Raw genomic sequence first — 19,125 nt, forward strand, 5'->3', positions numbered from 1 at the left:
AGCCATTTTTGCAATTTAGCACTGTTCACCCAAATGTGCTTTTTTTAAAGAGGCAACTGGACTTTCTTGTTTTTCTTTGAAGACATTTTGCTTCTCATCCAAGAATCTTCTTCAGCTCTGGCTCGATCAGTGCTTTTTTAAAATCCAATTTGAGTACGTGAAGGCTCTCTAAGAATATGATCTGATGTAGAAGTGTCTCTGTGGTGGAACCACCAAATGAAGAGGAGAGGCCCTGCTAGAAGAAGTAAAAAGACACTCCAACTGAAGAGTCCATTTGGAGGAGAAAGCATCTTAAGTCTGACTATTGGTCTCTCTTTAATGTGCTTATCCTCTATTGACAGTGATTTTTCTAGGAACAAACTGTATCCATGGACACTGGAATAATTATATCTCTCAAGCACCATAATTTAAAGTATAGTTTATTAACTTCAATAGATTTCCATTGTCTCCTCTTAGAATTACTGTACTAAGGAGCATATGTTCTGGATTTCCCAATTCTAAGTTCCTCTTACCATGATTGAGAACACCTTCCTCCAGCAATACTTGCCACATGCCCACAGCCTGAGTCCGTAAATGAACACAGGAACTCTGCTGCATTATCCAGTCTACCAGTTCTGTTCCTACACAGCATTGTCTGAAAGATGGAAACAATATCAGTAGTTTCAAGCACAAAATATTTAGCTAACTTTGTTGTCACTACTGTTGTTGATAGATTTATAGACTGACATTTTTTTGAAGAGTGCCAGACAGCTATCGCCATTCAGAAATGGATAAAACCTACTACAGCTAGTCCCTGACTCAATGAATGTTCAAAAGTTATGACGGACGCTCCCAAACATCTGACAGCTGCCCCACACCCAGGGTCATGTGACTGCATTTCAGGCATTCAACAACCAGCCCACATTTATGGCTTTTTGCAGCATCCACTTGTTACATAATTGCATTATGACATTTCCCCCCAATAGTTTACTTTTGGTTTTTGACAAAAACACCCCCTTAGCCAACAGTGGTTTTGCTTTGGAACCACTGCATTCACTTAAAAACCGCTGCAAAAAAATTCATAAATGTTCGTTACCCAATAACCTGTTTTGTAACCATCACAATTTATGATTGTAATGCAGAGAGTCCATACAGGTCTCAATAAGAGATTTTACATATATGAATTGAATTCATCCTATACTTAAAGATCTTTGTTTGCCCAACAGAGTGACTACCTGCCACTCAATTCTTCTTCCTATCTCATAGGAAGGGTTTCACATAGCTCAATTTCATAGGATTAGACTGTGATTTATTTCCTATTTGGAAAAAGCCCTTGATTCAGTTTTGCTGAAATGCTGCCTTTGTAGGGTTTGTTGAACATGTTTCATATAGTTTGCAACTTATACCACCTGACAGGGTTTTCTTCTGCTGTGCAGATTTCATATCATAATAAACAAAATGTGTTGAGATTTCTGAATCTGGTTGTTACAAGTTTTAAACGTTAATCTTCCATGCACCCACCCACAGAAGTCTGTGGAGGAGACTGTCTTTCAAACTGTCAAATATATATAAATACAGGCAGATAAACACATGGACAATAGATATATGAGGATGCTAGAAACTAATTTGCCTCTTGTTTTTATGAAAGGATGGTGAAAGGATGTTTATTAATTTAAAATATCCAGTTTCACGCTAGAACATGTACCTCAAATTAAGTCTGTAGTCTTGGGTTTAACCTCTAGGCCTTCTCTTTCCCTTTTTTCAAATGAATGGAAATTTGGGTGATTTGATTATGGCCTTGAGATCAAGAGGCACCCACAAAAAGGTGAACTATTGGTTCTGATTGGGCTTAAAACTGTTGGTTTCAATCTTATCAGCTTCACTCCTTGCACAAGAAGCACTAGAAACATTTAAGACAGGATATTCAATGACTGGGTAGCTTGAAACCAAAAAGATGACCAGTGATTGGCTGGTGTTCTCTCCACTTTGCTCTTAGAATACCAGATGGAACAATAATTGATCAGTGATGTCTATGAGTTCCAGACTCAGAAACATATAGTTAGTTCTTGCTTAACAACTGGACTGGAAACTCTGTTGCTAAGCGATAAACAATCATTATATCCTCTTTTCGCCCCATTTGTTCCCCTTTTCAATTGTTCTTGTCCTTCTTTGCCTATGTGGTAACGCTACCTGAGAACCTTTGAAGTTGGAAGACAATGAGGATCATGTAAAGACATCGTGGGCTGTTATAACTGTGGGCACTGTGAATGACAAACCAACAGAAAGTTTTGTACAGGCCTCAGCATATGCTTGACTGCAGAGATCCAAGATGTCATGGCCTAACCCCCAAAAGCCCTCCTCAGATGAGGACTGGAAAGGCCCCAAACAGACCCTGTGCTGATGATAGGTATCAGCAATCTAAGATCAACAACTGTCTCACCATTCCTGCCCTGGGCCCAATAGACCCTGTCTAGATTAGGAGCCTTCTGAGAATGTTGATTTTTGAAGAAAAGCGAGAAATATATCTATCAACAGAATACGCTTTTATAATTTAAACAGCAGCAGTTATTCCTTCCTTGCTGAGGGCTGCAGCTGATTTTTTTGTAGGGGTGTGAATAAGCACACCCGCGTGCCTAATGTCCTTGTCCTACTTTCCCCGTTTATTTGTACCCATTTCCTGTGTTCTTATTCATGTTTATTCTTATTCCTGTTATCTTGTACATGAGTGACAAACTAAATAAAATAAAATAAAAACGTACTAAAGATGGGAGCCTAAACAGTGAATGCACCGGAATCTAGGGATGAAGATAAAAAAGCCAGAGATGGAGGCCATGCGTCCATCCTGGTTCTCCTTGACCTCTCAGCGGCTTTCGATACCATCGACCATGGTATCCTTCTGCGACGACTGCGGGAGGTGGGGGTGGGCGGCACTGTTCTGCAGTGGTTCTCCTCCTACCTCTCGGACAGGTCGCAGTCGGTGTTGGTGGGGGGGCAGAGATCGTCCCCGAGGCCCCTAACTTATGGGGTGCCGCAGGGCTCGGTCTTATCCCCCCTACTATTCAACATATACATGAAACCGCTAGGCGAGATCATTCGGAGGCACGGGATAGATCATTCGGAGCCCCGTGCCAACTCAATGAAGCGGTGGACGTGATGAACCGGGGCCTTGAGGCTGTTAAAGACTGGATGAGAGCTAACAAACTGGTACTCAACCCGGAAAAGGCCGAGTGGCTGTTGTGTTTTCCTCCCAACAATTTGGCTAATGTCCCATCAATCAGGCTGGGGGGGCAAAATTTATACCCCTCAGACAGGGTCCGCAACTTGGGAGTCCTCCTGGACCCACAGCTGAGTTTTGACCATCACTTGTCAGCTGTGACCAGGGGGGCATTTGCCCAGGTTCGCCTGGTGCGCCAGTTGCGGCCCTACCTGAATCGGGAGGCCCTCACAACAGTCACTCGAGCCCTTGTGATCTCTAGGCTGGAATACTGCAATGTGCTCTACATGGGGCTGCCCTTGAAGAGCATCCGGCGACTTCAGCTAGTCCAGAATGCGGCCGCGCGAGTGATCGTGGGCGCACCGCGGTTCGCCCACATAACACCGATCCTCCGTGAGCTGCGCTGGCTACCTGTTGATCTCCGGGTGCACTTCAAGGTCCTACTTACCATCCATAAAGCGCTCCATGGTAGTGGATCTGGCTATTTGAGAGACCGCCTTCTGCCAATTACCTCCCTGCGTCCCATCAGATCGCACAGGGTAGGCCTCCTCCGAATTCCATCCACCAGTCAGTGCCGACTGGCGACTACGCGGAGGAGAGCCTTCTCAGTTGCAGCTCCGACGCTATGGAACAATCTCCCCGTGGAGATCCACACCCTCACCACCGTCCAGGCCTTCCGCATGGCCCTCAAGATCTGGCTATCCCGTCAGGCCTGGGGATAGGACTTTACTCTCTCCCCGCCCGAATGCTGAGTGAATGTTGTGCTTTTATTGTTAATTATTTTTTACTCACATTTTCTTTTATGTCTTGTCTTGCACTCCCCTCCCTCATTATTGTAAGCCGCCCTGAGTCCCCTCAGGGAAAAGGGCGGCCTATAAGTGTTCAATAAAACTCTAAAACTCTAAAAAAGGGAAAGTTATGGCAATGTAACTGAAGCCCACCCTTTTGTGAATATCACTTCAGTGAAGATTTTAAAAAAGGGTGGAGCTTTGATCACGCTGCCACAACCACTGTTTTGCCTTTTTGCCTATTCCCCTGGATACCAGTGAGTGGATTTATCCAAGGAAAAATGCATTTATTTTTATTTTAACTTCATTAAGGTTCTAAAAGTTATTGAAAAGTTCAAGGAGATGCATTAAAAACTTGGGTGAGGGGAACTTCACCTGGCCTTGCTTGGGCAGTAAAATTTTGATTTAAAACCATGTCATATGATACAAATATATTAGAATATCTTGTTAATATTCTAGGCTCTTTTCAGAAAAATGTAACACAAAAACCTGGTTAATATAACTTCTAAGTAAAAACAACTTTCCTATTTATAAACATCCGTTGTCCCAGGAAACTAGAGGTTTTGTTTACTTAATCCAAACCTGACACAGTTTCAAAAGGATTGTGATTCATTGCTATGTATAGGGAAAGTGAGCTTATTTAACAATGCAAATATAATCATCTTGTTTCTCAGACAATAGCCTCATCACATGTAATCTACCATTTCAGTGAGAGAGACAAAGAAAATAAGAATATGTTGACATTGCTGAAATGACATGGCAACCGAAGCCTGTATTTCAATTTATGAAAACATACCCAAGAATTAAAATAAAACCAAATGCTTTCTGCAAGCTTCACTATAGGTAGTCCTTGATTTCTGACCACATTGGGACTGGAACTTCCATTACTAAACAATGCAATTGTTAAGTGAATCATCACGTGACCTCGCCCAATTTTATGATCATTTTTGCTGTGGTTGTTAATCAAATCACATGGTTGTTAAAGCAAATCTAGCTTCCTCTACTGACTTTGTTTGTTGAAAGCCTCTTGGGAAGGTTGCAAATCATGGTCACATGACTTCAGGGACACTTTTGATAGTTGTATTGTGAGAGCCAGTCATGTCTTTTCCCGTCAGTTAGAACAATTAATCAGTGGAAGGACTTGCCCCCAAAAGTTGTAGGTGATCCAACATTGGAGGATTTTAAGAAGAGATTGAACAATCACTTGTCTGAAATGGTATAAGGTTTCCTGCATGAACAGGGAGTTGGACTAGATTGACATCCAAGGTCTCTTTCAACTCTGTTATTCTGTTATTCTATTACTTTTAAGTGTTGTCATAACTTTAAACAGTCACTAAATGAATTATCATAAATCAAAGATTACCTGTAATCTCTTGGAAAAACAATGAATTTGTTCAGCAGTTTTGATACAGCCATTAATGATCAAATGAAGGTGATCTTTACTTATTTTTAAATATGGAAAACATTTTAGAGAGAGAATGTGACTGATACGTTGCAAGAGCTTATTAAAAAATGCAGGCATAGAGAATACAACACACAATGCTTGATGACCAGTCACTTCCAGTCTGCTATTCTGATTATATTCACATGTTGAATAAAACAAAATCCAGATTGTGTAAAAAAACAAAACTCTGACAATTAATAACTTCTAAAATGTATTTACTCTCCAAAGTTAAAAAAAGAACCCAAATAATATTTATTTCAGTTTTTGGTGCTCTGAGAAAGTTAGAAGTCACTAGTTTTAGTAGAAGGATAGAAATCTGTTGCCAAAAATAAACTTTTTAGCAAGGCACTGCTGCCACCAGCAGGATCCATAAAAGAATAATGTTACATATGCAGAGTTGCTCAAGTACACAAAAGGCAGTAAAAATATTGCCCTTCACATGTTTAATATGTACAATGCATGTGTTTTACATTGTTATCTATATGGAAATATACACAAAATACTGACAATGCAACTCTACATTGCGTCTATTCAAAAGTAACCCCACCAAGTTAAAATGACTCTCCCAATAACAACTTGGGAACTGGTGCCCTTCCACATATTGTTGGACATTACTTCCCATTATCTCCACCCATTAGCAATTCTCATTGGACATCCTGCCTTGGTAATTAGGATTGTAGTTTGGGGCTAAGTTTGAAAAGAAAGGCCCAATTTAAAGATAGATTACTTGGTTTAAGGAAAGTACACATAGGTGGCACTTCAGACAACCACAGTCTTCTTTGACTCAAGATGTCTGAATGATATTTGTAGCATGAAATCTTCAAACAGCCTAGAATCAGAGGTAGGTTGCTCCTGGTTTGGCCAAATCAGTAGTGGAATTCAGGCCAGGGTCACAGAACCGGCAGCGACCCAGGCCTGCCACGCCCCCGAACCAGTTCTCTAGCCACCGGCGGGCTGCTGCCATTTTGGCTTTTAGTGACTATGTGTGCGCAGTTCACTGTAAATTGTTCTGTGCATGCGCAAAGAATAATTTACTTTGAACAGAGCACACACACACAGCAGGGGTTACGAACCGGTAGTAAAACCGGCAGCAACCCACCCCTGCCCAGAATTCAATGGGCTGTAAGCCACAGGTTTCAAATGGCTAAAGCATGCTTGAGTTCTACAATATTGCCAATAATTCCAATATTTGGAAACCTGAAAGGACCCCAAATTATTATTAAAAATCACAAGATGATACTCAAGCAAAAAAAAATGAATGTGATATTTCCCTTATGGTACCTGTAGGTCTTCAGGTGGTACTTCCGGTCTCTTATCATGTGAGGAGCACGGGAGAGGATCGTATTCCGTAATACTTTTCCAGCTCGGAGGATTTTTTCTGATGGTACCTGAAGGATGAGGAAGATAGAAGGCAGTAAAGCTATTGCGCATCTTCTTGAAAAACATTAACAACCCTTCCGCTTTTACATAGGAGAAACCTAGCAATGTGACAAAGAAACATAATAAATATAAGCTTTATTTCCATAAAAACGTATGTTTTAATATGGAGCAAATAAATCCACACCTAAAAATTTCCTTGGAACCAGAGTGCATGGCTCTCTACTGTTCTAGATATTCACTTGCAGGTGCATTTTCATAAAACCATTACACTTCCAAGTTTCCATCAAGAGTATAAATATTCAAATGAACGAAGCCATGGATGGCAATTCTGGAACAAAATGCTGAAACAGAGACCCCACCCACCTTTCACCAACTATGTTGATTTAGAGCAACTTCCACCATTCAGATGTAACTCTAGTCCAGCACATGCTGAATGACATGAAGTTTGGGAAGTCTGTTTTAAAAACAGTTTGAAGCTTCTCCTCCACTAGTCATACTTGGAATTTAACCTGGCTCTGAGCATGCTGGGGTGTGTTACAGCAGAGTTCCAAGGAATTATTTTCTGCCCACCCAATAACTGTCCAATTATACAAATACAACAGTGGTAGGTTTCTAATTTTTTTCCTATCGGTTCATTCGTGTGCGTGCTCATGCAATGCTTATGCACAGAAGCGTCCGGGCAGGTGGGCGGAGCCTCACACCGCTGCTACTATCGGTTCACCTGATCCGGGCCGAACCGCGAGCAACCCACCTCTGAAATGCAAACTATAAAGTATCCTTTAAGTCAAGTCTGTCTTTTTTTTCTTAATGGAAATTTTATTGAGGTAAAAAAAATGAGGTATTGACAACAGGATAGAAAAAAAATGGGGAGTTATAAACAGGGCTGACCAGGGTTCATGATCTTTTTTTATAAGCCATCGAAACATTCTGATGGCAATACAATAAGTTTAATAGAACAGCTATGATTTCATGAATGATATCTGTATTTTATTGTTAGATGTCCAGTATATGAAGCTTAGCAAAATAAAAGCATGTAAAACAAATAATGATAACTTAATGCAATACTCAGGAGTTCCTTAGGAACTCAGGCAAAAAATAGAACACTGCATTCATTTAAGAAGAACAAATTAAACATTATTTCTATTTTAGCGACCCCAGTTAATTCAGGTTGCTATTGGGAAAAAAAGTATTCTTAACATTTTATATAGTGCAATAGTTAAAGCCAATGTAGCTCAAAGCACAATGTCAGATGCACACTATTTAGCATTTTACAGTGGGTTGCTTTAAACTACAAGCATCTTTCCAGAAACACACACATTGCCCTGCCACAAAATGACCAAGCTATTACCAAAACGACACATTACTGCCAATGTCAGTAGTAATTCTTTGCCAAGAGAAAGAAAAGGAATGTGAACCAGAAAAGGGTCTGCACACAAACACACAGTGAACAAGCGGAATGCAACTAATGATGCCTCATTTTCCTGTCATTTTTCTGCTCTTCCAACTACCGCGAACAGGTGCTTTAACTGCTTTGCATGAATTGAATAAATTGCTTCAAAAGGCAACACTAACTAGCATGTGTATAGTTCAATCTAAGTCTGCCGTTGCCGTGGTCATTCTCAGTTGGAAGAAAGAAATTGCTTGCCATGAATGTTTTCATCTAAGAAAGAGAGGTGAATTGGCAACCTCTTTAGCTGGAATAAAACATCCCTATTTAAATAATTTTGATGTAAGAAAATCAAGAAGGGAGGGGAAACTGAAGGGAAAATATATTTGCGATAGTCAGACACAAAATAATGTGCTTGGCTCAGAGTGCTATTTGCTCATCCTGATTTCCTGAGGTGACTCAGCAGGCGCTCTCTCTCTCTCTCTCCCTCCCTCCCTTCCTCTCCCTCCATCCCTTCCTCTCTCTCTCTCTCCCTCCCTCCCTCTCTCCTTCTGAGAAATAAAGGTATTTGGAAGTTGCATTTGATTTTCAGGTTGCTATCATGTTCCCCTGAAAATAAGACAGGATCTTATTTTTTTTTGACCCCCCCCCCAAATAAGTGCTTGGCCTTATTTTTGGGGAGGTCTTATTATTTTTGAGGTGCAGGAGGCAGCGAGCATGGTAACCTCAGGGCTGCTGCTGTGTTGCAATATTTTCAGGGAGGGCTTATTATCCAGGGAGGGCTTATTTTCAGGGATACAGGGTACTCCGTTGAATTTTATAGGAGAGAAAGAAAGCACAGTGGGTTTTTCTTAATTTATTCCCCAAGAGACCATCATGCAATAGAGGCAGTTAAAAAAATAGTTAAAAGATATTTGGGAGAATTTTAGAGAATAACTAAATATGCTGCTTGCTAAAATCATAGCTGGCTTGCCACCAACGTAGTTAAGTTGTAAATCTTTGCATGGATAAATACAGGTGAAACTCGAAAAATTAGAATATCGTGCAAAAGTTCATTTATTTCAGTAATGCAACTTAAAAGATGAAACTAAAATATGAGATAGATTCATTACATGCAAAGCAAGATAGTTCAAGTCGTGATTTGTCATAATTGTGATGATTGTGGCTTACAACTCATGAAAACCCCAAATCCACAATCACAGAAAATTAGAATATTACAAGCAATCAATAAAACAAGGATTGTACATAGAACAATATCGGACCTCTGAAAAGTATAAGCATGCATATGTACTCAGCACTTGGTTTGGGCCCCTTTTGCAGCAATTACTGCCTTAATGCGGTGTGGCATGGAAACTATCAGCCTGTGGCACTGCTGAGGTGTTATGGAAGACCAGGATGCTTCAATAGTAGCCTTCAGCTCTTCTGCATTCTTCGGTCTCATGTCTCTCATCTTCCTCTTGGCAATGCCCCATAGATTCAGGCGAGTTTGCTGGCCAATCAAGCACAGTAATCCCACGGCCATTGAACCAGGTTTTGGTGCTTTTGGCAGTGTGGGCAGGTGTCAGGTCCTGCTGAAAAATGAAGTCAGCATCCCCATAAACCTCATCTGTGGAAGGAAGCATAAAGTGCTCCAAAATCTCCTGGTAGACGGCTGCGTTGACCCTGGACTTAATGAAGCACAGTGGACCAACACCAGCAGACGACATGGCTCCCCAAATCAACACAGACTGGAAACTTCACACTGGACTTCAAGCATCTTGCAGTGTGTGCCTCTCCATTCTTCCTCCATACTCTGGATCCTTGGTTTCCAAATGAGATACAAAAATTGCTCTCATCAGAAAAGAGGACTTTGGACCACTGAGCAACAGACAAGGTCTGTTTTTCTTTAGCCCAGGTAAGATGCTTCTGATGTTTGTTGTTCAGGAGCGGCTTGACAAGAGGAATACGACATTTGAAGCCCATGTCCAGGATCCGTCTGTGTGTGGTGGCTCTTGTTGCACTGACTCCAGCCTCAGTCCACTCCTTGTGAAAATCCCTAACACTTTTGAAAGGCCTTTTCCTGACGATCCTCTCCAGGCTGCAGTCATCCCTGCTGCGTGTGCACCTTTTTCTTCCACACTTTTCCCTTCCACATAACTTTCTATTAATGTGCTTTGATACAGCACTTTGGGAACATCCAACTTCTTTTGCAAGGTCGGGGATTATGCAAAGCTCTGGGGGCAGCTCATTCCAGAGGGAAGGCGCTCCCACAGAGAAGGCTCTCCCCCTAGGGGTCACTAGCTGACACTGTCTGGCCAATGGCACCCAGAGGAGGCCAACTCTGTGGGATCGCACTGGATGGTGAGAGGCTACTTGTGGCAGTAGGTGGTCTCGTAGGTACCCTAAGCCATGGAGTGCTTTAAAGGTCACAATTAGTACCTTGAATCGCACCCGGAAGACAACCCGCAACCAGTGCAGGCCTCCTAAAAGGGGTGTAACATGGGACCACCTAGGTACCCCCATGATAACCTGCGCGGCCGCATTCTAGACCAGCTGAAGCCTCCGGGTGCTCTTCAAGGGCAGCCCCATGTAGAGAGCATTGCAGTAGTCCAGGCAAGAAAGGACGAGGGCATGAGTGACTGTGCACAGAGCATCCCGATCTAGAAAGGGGCACAACTGACGTATCAGGCAAACCTGGTAAAAGGCCCCCCCGGTCACGGTGGTCAGGTGTTCTTCTAAACTAAGCCGCGTATCCAGAAGGACTCCCAGATTGCGGGCCGTCTCTGAGGGGAGTAAAGTTTCTACCCCTATCATCAAGGATGGAACAAGATGCACAAATCGGGATGACGGAAACCACAGCCACTCAGTCTTAGAGGGATTGAGCTTGAGCCTGTTCCTCCCCATCCAGATCCGCACAGCCTCCAGGCATCAGGACATCACGTCGAGGGCATCTTTGGGGGGTTTGGGGTAGAGATGAAAAGTTGGGTATCATCAGCATATTGATGATACCGTACCCCAAAACCACAGATGATCTCGCCCAGCGGTTTCATATATATGTTGAACAGGAGGGGTGAGAGAACCGACCCCTTGGGCACCCCACAAGTGACATGCCTCAGGGTCGATCCCTGTCCTCCAGTCAACACGAACTGCAACCGATCTGACAGGTAGTAGTAGAACCACCACAAAACGGTGCCCCCCACTCCCAACCCCCCAAGTCATCACAGTAGGATACCATGGTCAATGGTATCGAAAGCTGCTGAGAGGTCTAAAAGGACCAGGACAGAGGCCTGTCCCGGGCCCGCCAGAGATCATCAACCAACGTGCCAAATGCCGTCTCCGTGCTGTATCCGGGCCTGAAACCTGACTGAAATGGATCCAGGTAGGCAGCTTTATCCAGGTACTGGGGAAGCTGACGTGCTACCACACTCTCAACAACCTTCTCTACAAAGCGAAGGTTGGAGACCGGGCAATAGTTGGCTAAAGAAGCTGGGTCCAGGGAAGGCTTCTTAAGGAGGGGCCTCACCACTGCTTCCTTTAAGGCGGTGGGAAAGAACCCCTCTCTCAATGAAGCGTTGGTAATCGCCTGGAGCCAGCCCCGTGTCACCTCCCGGGAAGCTGAAACTAACCAAGAGGGACACGGGTCCAGCACACAAGTGGCAGCACTGAGTCTCCCCATAATCCTGTCCATGCCCTCGGGGGTCACAGGGTCAAACTTATCCCAGATAGTCTCCACAAGATTCATCCCCGTCGACTTGCTCGAATCTACCCAGTCAGAGTCCAAGCCTGTCCGAATCTGAGCGATTTTATCCTGCAGATACTGAACAAATTCTTCAGCCCTACCCTGCAAGGAGTCATTCCCAGTTCCTTGGTTAAGTAAGGAGTGGGTCACCCTAAACAGGGCAGCTGGGCAGTTATCTGCGGAAGCGATAAGAGCAGGAAAATGTCGCTTTGCTGCTTTTATCGCCACTAAGTAGGATTTAATATGAATTCTTACTAGTGTTCGATCGGAGTCGGACCGGCTGGCCCTCCAACCACTCTCTAGGCGTCTTTTCCAGCGTTTCACCTGTAGAACGAGTGGCAAGCACCCTGTCCTAAGAAGGTTATATACAGCCTTTTTAAATATTTAAATTGGTAACCTGATAAGATAATAAGCAATCTGATCCACTCAATCCAGAAGTGTTAAAACAAATTGATCCTCCAGCCCCTAAACTCATGGACTTTAGATGCAAATAACTGGCTTAACAGGAGGACATTAAGCAAGAGAATAATTGTGTACTGGAGTAAGTTTTCCTGAACTCCATGGAACTTGCTTCAGATTCTTTTTAAAAGTAATAAATCATGTGTGTTTATATAATTGTTCAATATTTTTATATTACAATACAAATAATGGGATCATTTTCTACAGGAGGCTTGGAAATGCAATTTTTACAGCTCAGGAATACCAGTTGTTGACTAGAAAATCTTTCCAAAGTGGAAAATGAGTAAACTAAATTACAATTATATTAAACATCTGTTCCAAATAGATTATTAGGTGGACAGCAAATCATTTTATCTTTATCAATTCCTTTTTCTTTAAATTCTGATAGCAGTGGCACCATCGTTGTCTTTCCAACATTAAAAAAGGGTTTCCAGAGTTGTTCTATGCTTTTACTTATTATTCCATTACCTTCATGTTATGTTTTCATAATATAACACCAATGTCTAGAATTATTTGAAAGACAGTTAGTCACAATTCATTTAATACAAATTTACATTTGACAAGTCTTCCAAAACTGAATCATTGTAAGATTCAGAGGCATGTTTCAAATACAGATGCTAAATGCATTGATTGCATGAAGTACTGAGCATTGAAAAAAGCAATATTACATTTTACTGTTATTATTTTCCTACCCTGAAAACACTTTTAAAAACTAAGAGAACAGGCACCGATAGAACAAATTATATGAGAACAAGAGGACAAGATCCTTCCCTCAGACCCTTCCTCCCTCTCATTATAATCTTCCTTCCTTCTTTCCTTCCTTTTTCCTTCCCACTTCCATTGTGCTTTCTTTTTCCTTCACCTCTTTCCTCTTTAAGAGCCGAGGTGGCACAGTGGTTAGAGTGCAGTACTGCAGCCACTTCAGCTGACTGCTAAGCTGCAGTTCGGCGGTTCAAATCTCACCGGCTCAAGGTCGACTCAGCCTTCCATCCTTCCGAGGTGGGTAAAATGAGGACCCAGACTGTGGGGGCGATATGCTGACTCTGTAAACCGCTTAGAGAGGGCTGAAAGCCCTATGAAGCGGTATATAAGTCTAACTGCTATTGCTATTGCTTTCCTTCTTTTCCCTTCCTTGCTCTCTTCACATCTTTCCTTCTTTTTCTCTGTCTTTCCTCTTTCCCTTTCTCCTTTCCTGTCCCTTCTCGGATGCTCAAATACAAAAGGGGAAAGATTTCTCCTTTTATTTTGTTTTTAGTTTGTTTTGATAGCTCTCTGTCAGCGAAAACGGAACCCACAGGGCCTGTGCAGTCCCCCCTATCAGGCTCCATTTTTTCTGACAGAAGGCTGCAGGAGGCTGTTGCAGCCAAAAATGGAGCTTTGGATGGTTGGCAGAGACATCCTGGGTGGGTCCTTCGCTGTTTCCAGGGCAGCCCTGTGAGCCAGACTTAAGCACCCCTGGGCCGGATCCCACCTGCGGGCTTTGAGTTTGACACCCCTGCCATAACCCATCTGATGGGATGTTTTTTGTGGGTTTTGTATTCTGCCTCTTGCTTATTAGTAGAAGTCGCTGCACAATAACCATCCTAGTCATCTCAAAAAGAAAACATGTACAATTCATTCTAAACTGCCATTCCCATTTTGATATCTCTTGTTCTGCAAATCACATTTCTTAAAACATAGTATGTCACACTTACAAAATAAGTAATAGAGCCTTCCGGCACAAGTATAGCACACTGATGACTATGACAAAGACTAAGGAACCGGTGAATAGACCAGTTCTTTGGAACCTTTTTGGTGGGAATTGGATGGGAAGTCTTTTCACTTGTGCTTTGGATGGCTGCTCCTCGTGAGGAGACTACAGGTAATACTTTTCCACGGATTTGAGATGTAGGAGATGATGATGAGTTTGCAAAATTCAGTTTCTAATTATTTTCAGACATTGATAATTCTAAACCTATTACAAACTTTAGGACATGTTTGAAAAATCTTGAGTGAATTTACGTTCAACTTGATTTAAAAAAAAATATTACAAACTTAAGAACCTATAAAATTTGAAATAAGCAGCAAAAAGCTAAATAGGTTTTTGTCTAAGAAGAATATAAATAGATTAAGAGTCCAGATAAACTTGGAATATTGTATTGACTTTTACTATAAGATTTTGGAATTAACTATAAAAACAACCTTGTGGGAAGCAGACTACTTTGGTTATCCTGATAACTGCAAGTCAGAACAGAAGATAAGTGATGAATTTAGAAACTGGACAGTAAACAGGACTAAAGATTTTAAGCAGAAGAAAAAAAATACAAATCAGATGTTAATAAATATTGGGATTATAGAAGGATACAAAACTTTACAACCAATAAACTCCTGAATCTACATCAGCTTTCTCTAACTCTTTAGGCTTTCCTGAAATTCTTGCCAATTTTCTAGAGATTAGACCAGAGCTGGTTTGTTGAGAATCTATGGCAATAGATATTTTGCTGGGCAAAAGCTTAAGAACAAATCATCAATGTCATTTTACTAGCATGTTCGGCTTTCCTCTTGTCTTCAACATCCCTAAGTAGAATCTGAACAAATTCCTGAGTTGTTTTCGTAGATTTTCATGGGGGTACAGGTATGCAGGTCTTGGCGTATTCGGGTCTTTTCCCGTGTAAGATTGAGAGTATCTTGGTGACGTTTCGACGAGGTCCCACTCGCCATCTTCAGGCTGGTGTCTTTGGCTTCGTGCTTGTGCGAGCATAGCGTGATTGGAACTGCCGTCTTTCTATAAATATTGGTGGGTGTGTGTGGAGTGCTGGCTTTGTTGCTGTAAACGGGTTGGTTGGCTGTGTTGTTATATCTTGATTAGTTGATGGAGTTGATGTATGCAGATTAGTCGGCTGTTTCGTAACATCGTGTGCAGCTGAGGTACTAGCTGTGTACCCATTAGTCTTTTGTGTTGTAACGACCTGGGTAATGGGCTGTGTGGATGACATCCTGAGCTCTAGTGTAGTGATATCCTGAGTCCTGGGAGGTTGGCTGCATTGTAACATCCTGAGCCTTTGTGCTGTAACCTCCTGAGTTCTGTGATGTAATGTCCTGAGCAGATGGCTGTGATGTAACATCCCGGGCTTTGGTTTGGCTCCGAGTTTGCGGTCTGGCCATGTGTTCATGGCATGTGTCAGTTTGCTTTGTGTGGGGGTCGGAGGGAGCTGCAGCAGTTGGTTATGCCGCTGTGGTTTGGCTTCTGGATGGTGGTTACATTTCGTCTATGGGATGGGTTTGGGTTTGAGACTGGTGAGGGTGATTGGTGGTGGCGTCCTGTGTTGTTCTGGGTCCGGTGTTGATTTTCGTGGCTGGGACTCATTTGGTAACTAGGGCTAGTTTCCAGATGTCTGGTAGTTGGGAGGTATCATCACGTTTATTCATGTTGTGGGGGTGTTTCTCTATTTCAATGGCTTCCATAATTATTCTCTTGTTGAAGTGTTCAGTTTTGGAGATTAATTTGGTTCCTTCAAAATCAATTTCATGTCCTATTGCTTTAAGGTGTTGGAAAAGGGAGGAAGTTTTTTCTTCTTTTCTTACTGTGTTCTTGTGTTCTACGATGCGTGCATTTATTCTCCTATTAGTTTGTCCAATGTATGTGGCTGGGCAGATTTTGCATGGTATTTCACAGACTCCTTGGTTTTCTAGCTGGATCGTGTTTTTGGGCTTTCTTAAGATGTTGGCTATTTTTTGGTCAGTGCTAAAGGCTGTCTCAATATTGTGTTTGTGGATAATTTTGCTGATTTTATCTGTGGTGCCTTTGATGTAAGGGAGGAAGGCGATGCCGTTGTCCTGCTCTGTGTTTCGTTCTTGGGGGGTGTCTCCTTTTGGATTAGTCTTTTGGATTACATACCCCTCTGAGCCAGACAGATTTCAATAATATATGCTCTGTCAGCCCTCTCATCCATGGCCAGATATAGATGAGGATGGTCTTATTACAAATTGACCTGGCATTCAATAGCAACAATTCAAAACCTGGGTCCTTGAAGTCTGCTGACCAGGACACAGGGATGAGATCAGTAATCTGGAACAGATCACAGGAACAATATACCAAGAAACAACCTCCAAATTCATGTTGCTGAGATTTTCCCCACTCATAACTATATTTTATTTGTTATTCTATCATTTCTTTATGATTCTTAACACTTAACTTTTTTGAAAATTTCTACTCTTGTAAATGTAATGCTATGAATCAACCAAAGAATTATACTATTTTTTTTAAATCTCCAGATTTTAAATGTCACAGCACCAAAGAGAGTTTATTAGTTACATATTTTGAAGGAAGAAAAATATTATACTTAAAAAAAACACCATTCAGTGACAAATGTAGCACTCCAAAAGATTAGCAATCATGTTTCTAATGTGAGCAGAATTCAGAAGTTATTTACTGTACATACTGTGGCCCAGGGGTGGGTTTCTCGGCCCGTTCCAACCGGTTCGGTTGGAACGGGGCCGGCGGCATCCTCGTGCACGCGTGCGGCGCACGCATGCGTACTAGCATCTGGGCGATGCTCCAGCTGCTCCTGGAGGATCGCGCAGGCGCTGTATGCGTCCTGCGCATGCGTGGAAGCTCTGAACTCGTCAAAAACGGGTAAGGAGCGCGGGCGGGTGGGCGGCTGGGCCCTTCGCCGTTCCCGGAGGTTACTTACTTCCGGGTTCGCCAACCAACCGGTTCGCAGGGACCGCCGCGAACCGGTTGAAACCCACCCCTGCTGTGGCCTAATTGGATTCTTTGTGCTATTTTGGCATTTGGATGAGAGTAATTTCAGTACAGTATTTTCATATGTGCATTGCTGGAGAAAATAAGAATATCAACTTGAATCTGCTCAATATCTCAGCTAATATATACCTAAACAAGTTCTGTTGCTTTGCACCAGTGTGTCCAAACGTTGAAACTCTGTATTAAATAATAAATTTGGATTACCTCAAGTCACCACACCTATTGGATATCTTCATGAAAGAATGATACAAATGGCAATGCGATGCGTTTCACAAACTCAGGTTGTATAACAGCTTGTATACAACCAACATGTTTCAGTACTTCAACTTATATAAGGGAACTGACAAACTGATGATCTGAACATAATGTCAAAATAAAGTGATCACAAAGCTGTCTGGCACATACTCTTCCACTCACTGCTCCTCAGAGAGACATGCTCTTTTATTCTTCCTTATACAATGCAATTCAGTCCCAGGCACTCAAGATATTTCTAATATTTTCAGGCAGAGACATTTTTGTTATAATAGGGAGTCTGACTTACAATCACAATTAGGACCGGAACTTCTGTTGTTAAGTGAGGCAGTTGTTAAGTGAATTGCACCCAATTTTACAACCTTTTTGTTGCGGTTGTTAAGCATATCACCATAGTTGTTCAGTGAATTACATAGTTATTAAGTGAATTTGGCTTCCTTCTTTGACTTCCTTGTCAGAAGCTGCTTAGGAAAGTCACAAATGATGATCACATGACCCCAAGACACATAACCATCATAAATGCAGGTCAATTGCCAAGTGTCTTCATTTTGATTTCAGAAGTCTGGGACAGTCTTAAGTGCAAGAACCAATTTATAAGTCACTTTTTGCCGCTGTGATTTGGAACACTCACTAAACAAATGATTGTTTGGTGGTTGTCACCTATACATATTCACACTGATGGCAGCAAAAGAGACATAAAAATAAACCAAATCCCATGAAATTAAAACAAGTTGAAACCAAGTTATATATGAAATATGTAAAAGTGGTGAAATCTAATTTTTTTTGCCACAAGTTCTGTAGCTGTGGCTTGCTGGTGGTGGTGGTGGGCATGGCCAACTTTTTTTCACTTTTTAAAGCATTTTTTTCCTGCCAGTTTGGGCGAATAGGCAGAAAAAAATGTTTTAAAAAGCAGGGAAAAAGCTTCCAACAATCGTGCAGCTCACAGCTGAGCCACGCAATCCTCAGAAGCTTTTTTTTTTTTTTTTTACTACTGGTTCGCAGAACCAATGACAATTGTCTCTACCGGTTCAGCCGAACTGGGCTGAACCCAGAGGATTTCACCCCTGATATCTAATCAACAGAAAATGAAATGTAGTGAATCATAAAAAGGGATGCAAAACATCTATTGGATATGGGATAGAAAATAGGCAGAGAGAAAAAAGCAGAACTCAATTCCTGTTCATTCACAATTCAGTGACCTCCATGGGAAACAAGGGATAGCATGAAGAATACAATATTGGGCCATTGCAACACAAGGCCCACCTTTTTTGTACTTGTGTCATGGTATCACACCCACCTACAGAAAGGGTGGAACTTGCAGCAGGCTCTTGTAGCTGCCAATGCTCAGGTCTATCATGCAGCCACAAGAGATAATCAAAGCACATGATACAACTCCTCTTAGAGCCAAATAATGCTCCTTTGAAACAGTAAGCTAGGATCTGGTGAACCTTGGTTCACTGAAGCACACAATCATTTATCTCTTGCTTGACTTCTTTGACTAAGCAAAACAGAAATCATTTGCTAACCACATCATCTGAATCCTGCCCTTTGGCTGTTAAACTCTTGAGCAAGTCAATAGCTGTAACCCAAGATCAACCGCTGGTTTCCAAAATTTGGTTTGTTGGAAAGGAACAAATCAGGGTTCATGATTTGGAAAACTCTCTATACAATCTGTGGTCTGTCTAGCCAAATGCAAGAGCTAAATGGAAGCCAAAGAAAAATGCACAATTGCAGAGTCCCTTTCCATGAAAACAAAGCTA

At 42.0% G+C, this 19,125-nt stretch overlaps 1 protein-coding gene across 2 annotated transcripts in view; it reads right to left on the reverse strand.

The window, feature by feature from the left end:
- Positions 1-19,125, reverse strand: part of LOC116503317 (rap guanine nucleotide exchange factor 4-like) — a 97,201-nt gene that overhangs the window by 67,243 nt on the left and 10,833 nt on the right. The window contains exons 4-7 of one of the 2 annotated variants that reach the window (XM_032209777.1): positions 17,531-17,559; positions 14,495-14,511; positions 6,707-6,813; positions 513-634 (exon numbers count right to left, since the gene is read on the reverse strand). In XM_032209777.1, the coding sequence (XP_032065668.1) occupies positions 513-634; positions 6,707-6,813; positions 14,495-14,511; positions 17,531-17,559 (275 nt within the window). Of the gene's footprint in view, positions 1-512; positions 635-6,706; positions 6,846-14,494; positions 14,512-17,530; positions 17,560-19,125 lie in introns of both variants that reach the window. The other variant, XM_032209694.1, reaches the window with a different exon arrangement.

The sequence above is a fragment of the Thamnophis elegans genome, chromosome 1, assembly GCF_009769535.1.
Source record: "Thamnophis elegans isolate rThaEle1 chromosome 1, rThaEle1.pri, whole genome shotgun sequence".
In the NCBI taxonomy this organism is placed as follows: Eukaryota; Metazoa; Chordata; class Lepidosauria; order Squamata; family Colubridae; genus Thamnophis; species Thamnophis elegans.